This window comes from Trichechus manatus, unplaced genomic scaffold (genome assembly GCF_000243295.1).
Source record: "Trichechus manatus latirostris isolate Lorelei unplaced genomic scaffold, TriManLat1.0 scaffold00133, whole genome shotgun sequence".
NCBI classification, from domain to species: Eukaryota; Metazoa; Chordata; class Mammalia; order Sirenia; family Trichechidae; genus Trichechus; species Trichechus manatus.
The window spans coordinates 4,508,168-4,517,762 of NW_004444069.1; the positions used below are offsets into that span (position 1 = coordinate 4,508,168).

Below are 9,595 nucleotides of genomic sequence, written 5' to 3' on the forward strand. Positions count from 1 at the left end.
TGGCTCTTTTGCTCCTTACTTTCAAAAATTATATCCCCATTTAGTGTGTTTAAGATGAGAGGAGGGGGTGATTTATTTCTTTAGCGAGAGCATTCTAAAAAACTGTAAAAGTGTCCATTCTCCTGACCTGACTGAAAACTCACTCGTTTACCTGATGATGAAATGAATGGATTTTTGTTAACTCATTCAGCTGCCTTTAGGAGAGGAGGAAATGCACACATTAGAGAGTGGAGTTATTGTTGCGACTTTCCATCATGTGAAGGAAGGCACTCACACAACCCTGAGCACTCAAAGTGCCCACAGGGGTTTCCTGTACCACGTCTGGTCTCACCTCCTGTCTTAGTTTCCTATTTCCTACAGCTGCCGTAACAAAAAAATACCACAAGTGGATGGCTCTAAAGAACAGAAGTGTATTTTCCCACAGTTCTGGAGGCTAAAAGTCCAAATCAGGGTCTCAGTTATGTCGATTCCTTCTGTGGGCCTCTCTCCTAGTTTCTGGTGTCTGCCAACGATCCTTGGTGTTCCCTTGCTGGTAGATGGGTCCTCACATGGCGGTTTCCCCGTGTGTCTCTGTGTCTATTCTGCTGTTTTTGTAAGACACCACTTAGAAGTGATTAGGTTTAGGACCGACCTTACTCTGATATGGCCTCATTAACATAGCAAAAGAAATCCCTGTTTCCAAACAGGGTCATATTTACAGGTATAGGGGTTAGGATTTCATTGTTTCTTTCAGGGGGGACACAATTCAGTCCATAACCCTTCCTCTCTGGTTCACTGGGACCTTTAGGGAAGGGTAAAATTTGCCCTGGAAATGGACCGCTGGTCCTGAAAGAGGTTGATGTCCTTTGTGGTTTGAGGGGCTCCATGGGGCTGTTGGCTGCACTCACTTCCTTAGGAGCTCATTTGCCTGACCCTCCTGGCAGGGCCTCTGTTTGGGGGAGGTTCCCTTTGAGTGTCAGTGCAGGGACCCAAAGGACTGGGGTCTTCAGTGTGAACAGGGAGAGACTGTTAGGCTTTGGTCTCCGTGGGCTGATGGGCTGCCTGCATGTGACAGTGGAGCCTGTCACACCATCCACGAGCGGCAGGCTTCACTTTTGGGGGAACTCCGTTTGACTCTAAAGGTTCTCCAGCATGAACTCAACCCTTCCCATACGAGAAGGGTGAGCAGATGCCAGTTCAGGGGGTCATCACTCAGAAAAACTGACTCTAGTAGTGGAGACCCTGGGTGAAGTAACTGTTGCCCCCGAATGGTCTTTTCTCACAGGAATACCCTCGGGCCCTCCCTACGATGATCCCCCCAGCAAGTAGCACCCCTCCAGGAGAGGCCTTCTTCCCCACTTTGGCTCCTCAGGACTTCTGGAGGTCTCAGGTCTCGAGCTACTCGGGATCCGTGACCCGTCACATCAGCCATCGGGCCAACAACTTCAAACGACACCCCAAAAGGAGGAAGCGCATCCGTCCCTCTCCGCCCCCACCCCCCAACACCCCATGTCCAATTGAGCTGGTAGACTTTGGGGACCTGCATCCCCAGAGGTCCTTCCGGGAGCTGCTCTTCAATGGCTGCATTCTGTTTGGCATCGAGTTTAGCTATGCCATGGAGACGGCGTACGTGACCCCGGTGCTCCTGCAGATGGGCCTGCCTGACCAGCTCTACAGCCTAGTGTGGTTCATCAGCCCCATCCTCGGTGAGCCCCACCTCAGCCTCCATGGTGGATGGCCTCCAGAAACTTCTGGAAGCCTCCAGAAGCTTCAGTTGAAGGAGCTTGAGGGTCATGAGGGGACAAGGGAGGAGCAAGAGTTGGATTCCACTCATTAGTATGGGGCTGTAGAAAAACACAGGTATGACTGTTCATACCCCATACTGTAAATTACTTTATCTAACCCAGACTACAGAACAGGAATTTAGCAAACTGCAAGGATTACTGCCATCTGTGTCATCCTATCGTTGCACAATCCAGGCTTTAAGCTTGACATGGTTTGGGGTCTGGGAGGTCCTGGAATTTCCTGGAATCCTCAGGAAGGACATGACTGATTAGTACCTCATAGGGTCCTAAGTAGAAAATGTAAGGAGAGGCTGGGTGATTCGTGAATCTGTTTGTCTGTTCTCTAGCTGAGGTTTTTGTGTTTCATCATCTTACTCTTGATGCACTGAGATGTTTCAGTGCAGGCATTTCAGGAATGTGATGAGGTCAAGTTCCAGTGTTTGTCCCCATGGGCTCTGCAGACCTAAGCAATGACCGCTGACCTGCTCTCTTTCAGGATTCCTACTGCAGCCTCTGTTGGGTGCCTGGAGTGACCGATGTACCTCAAGGTTTGGAAGGAGACGCCCTTTCATTCTTGTCCTGGCTATAGGTCTGTTGTTTTGGCATTGAAATAAAATGGGGAAAAAATTTCCCAATTGCATCCTTTTAGGAAAATCTAAAAGAGTCTAAAGAGTCTTGGCCAAAGTAGTCACCTAGAAAACTCTAGGCCCTTGCTGGAGTGGTGGCAGGGGGACCCCATAACCCAGCCTGAGTCAACTGTGAGAATGTTCACTTGGATCATTTTTTAAAAGTTTTTAAAAATTAAAAAATTAGTCAATAAAGTTCATCTCACTCCTGCTCTGCTTGATGAAATAAAAACCCTGGTCCAAGTGCAAAAAAATGGTGAGTCTTCAGGTGAATTCCAGTCTGCTCTGCTTGAAGTTTGATTTTAGAAGTTCCTGGGGCCCTAAGGATTCTGGCCTTGAGTAGTAGAATGTCCGGGACCAGCTGGTCTGCGTTTTCTCTGGGTGACTCTTTGTTTCGCTGTCTCCAGGGGCTTTGCTGGGCCTCTCCCTCTTACTCAACGGCAGGGACATCGGAATAGCCCTGGCTGATACGGCGAGCAATCACAAGTGGGGCATTCTGCTCACTGTGTGCGGGGTGGTGCTGATGGACTTCAGCGCCGACTCAGCTGATAACCCCAGCCACGCCTACATGATGGACGTCTGCAGCCCCATGGACCAGGACCGTGGGCTGAACATCCATGCCCTCCTGGCAGGTACCTGCCACCCCCCATTTCAGGGAGGGGCGGGGGGGGCAAGCACGTGTTTTCAGAGCCCCCCATGTCCACGTGTGCGTTTTCAAGTCTCTTCCTCACTCCCTGCTTTAAAAAATAAGATGTTAAAATTCCAATATATGGATAAATATTGAAGCGATTGAAAAAACATAGCTCAAATAATATATTTCAACAATAATATATGTGGTTATTGTTGATATATGTGTGTGTATGTGTACGTGTGTATATGTAGTTATTAGCTGCTGTCTCGTGAGCCCCTGACTCATGGCGACTCCATGCGCAATGGAACAAAATGCTGCCCAATCCTGCACCATTCCCATGATCGGCTTTGGATTGATCCATAGGGTGTCTGTTGGCTGATTTTCAGAAGTAGATTGCCAGGCCTTTCTTCCTATTCCTTCTTAGTCTGGAAGCTCCACTGAAACCTGTTCAGCATAACAACAACACGGAAGCTTCCACTGACAGACGGGTGGTGGCTTCGCATGAGGTGCTTTGGCTGGGAATCAAACCGGGCTCTCCTTCATGGAAGGCAAGAATTCTACCACTGAGCCACCACTGCCTCTGTTGTATATATGTCTGTATATACGCCTGTGCCCCGCCTGTTAAAATCACGAACAAGGCAAGAATGACCACTAACCCTACAGAGCCAGTGCAATTAGACAGTAGATCTAAACAAAAAGTGTGGCATCAATGATTGTACTTGTGGAAAATCCAAGGAACTAAATTAACCACAAAAAAACAGAAGAATTATGATGCTTGGTCATTAAAATATTATATAAAAATCAGTATCTCTAGCTTTCCTGTATAAAAACACTTACCTTGTTACAAAATAAAATGGGAGACAGAATCCTATTTAAAATAGCAGTCAAAAAGATTTTTTAAAATCAAGGAAAAGACCTATGACATGGGCAGGACCTGTGGGAAGAGTTCGGATAGCCTGGTGGTTGGAGGCACAGGCTCTGGGATCTGAAGGCCGAACTGGGTTCTTGGCTCACCCACTTATTAATTGTGGGGCATTGGGGCAAAATGCTTGGCCTCTCCAAGCCGTAGCTGCATCATCTAGAACATATTGTTGGTCTTTGGCACAGTGGTTGAGCACTTCTGTAAAGATTAAACCAGACCCGCCGCTATTGAGTTGATAGCGACAGATAGCGACCCTGTGAGGTTTCCAAGGCTGTAATCATTTACAGAAACAGACTGCTACATCTTTTGCCCTCAGAGCTGCTAGTGGGGTCAAACCTCCAACCTTTTGGTTAGCAGCCGAGCTGTTTAACCACTCTGCTACCAGGGCTCTGTAAAGATTACAGCCTAGAAACCCCCTATGGAGTACAGTTCTACTCTGACACACATGGGGTCGCCATGAGAAGGAATCAACTTGACCACAACTGTTTCTGTTTTCTTTTTTTTTTAAGTATCCTTCTAAGAAAGGGAACCAGCCCTCTTTTTAAAAAGATTTTTTTTTATTGTGGTGAAATATATATAACAAAACATTGACCATTTCAGTCATTTTTACATGTACAATTCAGTGACATTATGTTCCCCATGTTGTGCAATCACCACCACTGTCCCTTCCAAAGCTTTTCATCACCCTTAACAGAAACTCAGTACACCTTAAGCAATAACTCTCCGTTTCCCCCTCCCACGCACCCCTCATAACTACTAATAAACTTTGTCCCTGTGCATTTGCCTATTCTGGATATTTCGTGAGTGGGGTCATACAATATTTTTCCTTTTGTGTCTGACTTATTTCACTCAGCGTACTGTTGTTGATGGAGTCCTGATGGCACAGTGGTTAAGAGCTATAGCTGCTAACCAAAATGTCAGCAGTTCAAATCCACCAGCCTCTCCTTGGAAACCCTATGGGGCAGTTCTTCTCTGCTCCGTAAGGTCTCTATGAGTTGGAATTGACTCAACGGCACACAACAACAACATTGTTGAGGTTCATCCATGTCGTAGCATGTATCAGAACTTCATTGCTCTTTATGGCTGAGTAGTATTCATTGTATGTGTGTACCACATCTTGTTTATCCATTCATCTGTTGATGGACACTTCAGTTGTTCCCACCTTTGGGCTATTGTGAATATGGTGCAACGAACATTGGTGTAGGTCCCTGGGTGGCTCAAACGGTTTGCACTTGGCTACTAATTGAAAGGTTGGTGATTCAAATCCACCCTTCGGCAGCATGGAAGAAAGGCCTGGTGATCTACTTCCGTAAGATTACAACCACTGGAAACCCTACGGAGCACAGTTCTACTTTGACACATACGGGGTCACCATGAGTTGGAATCGACTGGACTGAAACGGGTTTGGTTTGGGTTTGGTGTGGACATTGGTGCACAGGACACACCCCTCTCTGGGGCTTTCTCTACCTGCCTGCAGAGGGAATTTACACCCTGCTTCTCTCGGTAGGTCTCGGAGGAGGGTTTGGCTATGTTGTCGGGGGTATCCACTGGGACAAAACCAACTTCGGGAGAGCCCTGGGTGGGCAGCTTCGAGTCATTTACATCTTTACTGCGGTCACTCTGAGCGTCACCACCGTGCTGACCCTGGTCAGCATCCCGGAACGCCCCCTGCGGCCCCTGGGCGAGAAGAGGGCCACCATGAAGAGTCCCAGCCTGCCCCTGCCCCCTTCCCCACCCGTTTTGTTCGAGGAAAGTGCCGGCGAGAACCTCCCTTCTCACACTGCCACCAACTTGTATGCAAGCTTCACCAGCCCCATCTCTCCTCTCAGCCCCCTAACACCAAAATACGGCAGCTTCATTAGCAGAGACAGCTCCCTGACAGGGCTCAGTGAGTTTGCCTCCTCCTTCGGCACCTCCAACATAGACAGCGTCCTCATAGACTGCTTCACGGGCGGCCAGGACAGCTACCTGGCCCTCCCCGGCAGCTTCCCGAGACAGACCATCAGCGTCAGCTTCCCCCGGGCCCCCGAAGGCTTCTACCACCAGGACCACGGGCTTCTGGAGCGCAGGGAGGCCGCCCTAACCTGCAGTTCAGACGGGGACATCTTAAGGGTGGGCTCCTTGGACACCTCAAAGCCGCGATCGTCAGGGATCCTGAAGAGGCCCCAGACCTTGGCCATTCCGAATGCTGCTGGAGGAAGTTGTCCAGAAACTAGCAGGAGAAGGAACGTGACCTTCAGCCAACAGGTAAAAGCAAACCTCAGGGCGGGGGGCACCGAGGGGCATTAGATGACAGAGGGAGAATTGGCTTGGAAAGAAATCCCTGGGCCATCAGAGAGGTATTGAAAAGTGTGGTGATCTAAACAGACAGCTTCATAGACCTTTACATCTTCACTGACACATCAGTAAACAAATTCTGTTCTAACACGAGTCCCACAGATAAAGGTGTTCACAGCATCTGCTAAGTGTAAATCAGGGGGTTTAATAAACTGTCAAGGACCCCTGGTGGCACAACATTTATGCACTCAGCTGCTAACTGAAAGGTCAGTGGTTCAATCCCACCCAGTAGCTCTGTGGGAGAAAAGACCTGGCAATCTGCTCCCATAAAGATCACAACCTGGGAAACCCAATAGGGCAGTTCTACTGTGTCCTATAGGGTCTCTATGAGTCGGAATTGACCCAACGGCACACAACGACAGCAATAAACTCGCTATGCGTTAAACTGACAATTCTTTTAAACTCTGCTTCGTATACCCAAAGGTCTTTCAGGCCAGGAGCATGAGTCTGGTAGGTTTGTTACACGCATTCTGTGCATTTTGTTTGTTTCTACTATTTCTCCCCAACGTCTGCAGCACGTTTTGGCTGAGTGAATCTGGTGCCAAAGAATTCGTGAAAGGCCGAAACAGAATGTAGTAAAACCTGGCAGATGCTCAGGGCTTTCCCTTACTTCCGATATCATCTCTCCTGGCATCTAACATTAGCTAACTCCTAGTAGCAGTAAAAACTCTGGGCTCTAAAGAGCAATGACATGTTGTCCTTTGAAGGCAGATGAACTTCTGGAAGGCTGTATGAGTTGTATCTAGTATACACCATGTTGGCTGAAGGGCCATGAACTGGTCTGTGGGATTTTACCAGCTTTCAGGGTCCATGATCTTGAGGAGGCGATTTTAAATAAAAGAGAGGTTATTCTTTCATGTAAAGCAGGCATAATAGTTACGGTGCCCTGCCTTCTCTCAGGGGGTGTTTCAGAATGAGAAATGATTTCAATAAGATCTTGGAGTTTGTTAAGCATGTTGTTGTGGTTAGCTGCCATCGAGTTGGCCCCCAATTCATGGCGACCCCACGCACAATGGAACAAAAGGCTGCCCAGTCCTGTGCCATTCCCATGATCAGTTGCAGATCAGACTGTTGTAATCCATGGGTTTTCATTGGCTGATTTTCAGAAGTAGATTGCCAGGCCATTCTTCCTGGTCCATCTTAGTCTGGAAGCTCCGCTGAAACCTGTTCCACATCATAACAACATACAAGCCTCCACTGACAGGTGATGGCTGTGCATGAGGTACATTGGCCGGTAATCAAACCTGGATCTCCTGCATGGAAGGCAAGAATTCTCCTGAACCACCACTGTGTTCTTCTTGAGCATGAATCCTATAAAACCATGTTGAACCTGCACAGGTCCCTCAAGGGAGGTGCTACTGAAGACCGGGTGACTGGAAGCACAGCCCAATGAGATGGGTGTGCTGGGGCCACAGATGCCCATGGCTGTGTGTCATTGAGGCAGTGCCCTGGCTCTGCCCACCCATCCCGCCTCCACATAGGACCCTGATGAACATGTCCTGTTGTTCTGCTTCACCCTCTCCTCTGTGCCTGGGAAGACTTTCTGAATGATGTCCTCTAACTTATTCAGAGTCTAACTGGAGACATATTTAGAAGTGGCTGCTTGTTTTCTCTTTGTAACTGTTAGTCTCTTTGACTTTTCTCTAGTGTATTCACGCCTTTATGCCATTTGCATTATCTCTTATTGTTAGTGTTCCTTTTAGTCCAGAGAGGGTATTTTTCACTTTCAATAATGCACATCTAGTTATGGCCTAATATACTAGTTACCAGTGCCATCGCGTCAACTCTGATTCATGGCAATCCCATGAACTACTCCATATGGTTTTCAATGGCTGTGATCTTTCAGAAGTACATCACCAGACCTTTCTTCTGAGATACCTTGGGTGGATATGAACTGCCAACCTTTCGGTTAGTAGCCAAGCACCATTTGTGCCACTCAGGTATTCCTTCTGGTCTCTTAAGCCTCATCTTGAGAAAGGATGCTGTGAATGTCATCCGAGTCGTTGTAAGGGAGTATTGAGGTTCCCTGTAGACATCTCAAGTGATTTGCAATTGACTGCTAACCTAAAGGTTGGCAGCTCAAACCCACCCAGTGGCTCTGTGGAAGAAAGGCCTGGCGATCTGCTTCCATAAAGATTATAGCCAAGAAAACTCTAGGGAGCAGTTCTTCTCTGTAACACATGGGGTCACCATGAGTTGGGATGACTCCATGGCAATTGGTAGTGATGGTGGTGGACATCTCATGAGCTTATGTCTAGAAAGAGTGAAGAACTGAAAACCATGAGAGAGCTGGGAAATCCAATGATTGTCAAAGGAAAGAGATGGTCTAACTGCTCAAGTCATGGGCACTGTTAGCCTCATTCTTTTTTTTTTTTTTTTTTTTGTCTTTAACTAACAGAAATGTATTTTTTCACGTTCAGAAGGCTACAAGTCTGAATTCTGGGAGCTGGTTGGGGGAAAATCCTTGTCTCTTTCAGTCTCTCTTTCTGAGCTCCTTGATCTCCACATGGCATCAGTCTTTCCTCATTTGTGTTTACTTCTTTCTGTGCCTTATCTGCTCTTTTATTTCTCAAAAGTGATTGGCTTAAGATATGCACTACACCAGGAGGTGCAAATCGTTAAGCACTAGCTGAAAAGTTGGCAGTTTGAGCCCACCCAGGAGTGCCTTGGAAGACAGGCCTGGTGATCTACTTCCAAAAAGTCACGGTCTTTTTTTTTTTTTTTTCCATACAAAAATTTATACATACACTGTTATGTGACTCTAATTGCTCTCCCCATACTGTAACAGCACACTCCTCCTTTCCACCCATGATTCCCCATGTCCATTCAACCAGCTCTTAACCCTCTCTGCCTTCCCATCTCACCTCCGGACAGAAGCTGCCTGTTTAGTCTCTCGTATCTACTTGAGCTAAGAGGTACACTCCTCATGAGTATCACTTTATGTCCCACAGTGCCATCCAATCCTTGTCTGAAGAGTTGGCCTTGGAAATTGTTTTAGTTCTGGGCTGATACAGAATCCAGGGGCCATGCTTTCCAGGGTTCCTCCAGTCTCAGTCAGACCATTAATTCTTACTAGAATTTGAGTTCTACACCCCACCTTCCTCCTGCTCCATCTGGGACTCTCTGTTGTGTTCCCTGTCAGGGCCATCACTGGTGGTAGCTGGGCACCGTCTAGTTCTTCTGGTCTCAGGCTGATGAAGTCTCTGCTTTATGTGGCCCGTTCTGGCTCTTGGGATAACACTTTCCTTGTGTCTTTGTTGTTCTTCATTCTCCTTTACTCCAGGTGGTTGGGACCAATTGATGCATCTTAGATGGC

General features: G+C 47.5%; 1 protein-coding gene across 1 annotated transcript in view; it reads left to right on the forward strand.

Annotated features, from left to right (window-relative positions):
- The first annotated feature begins 1,275 nt into the window (after positions 1 to 1,275).
- Positions 1,276 to 9,595, forward strand: part of SLC45A1 (solute carrier family 45 member 1) — a 17,304-nt gene continuing 8,984 nt past the window's right edge. Inside the window, exons 1-4 of the mRNA XM_004385133.3 lie at positions 1,276 to 1,685; positions 2,260 to 2,352; positions 2,797 to 3,021; positions 5,450 to 6,189. Of these exons, the coding sequence (XP_004385190.1) occupies positions 1,289 to 1,685; positions 2,260 to 2,352; positions 2,797 to 3,021; positions 5,450 to 6,189 (1,455 nt within the window). The 5' untranslated portion in view covers positions 1,276 to 1,288. The remainder of the gene's footprint in view (positions 1,686 to 2,259; positions 2,353 to 2,796; positions 3,022 to 5,449; positions 6,190 to 9,595) is intronic.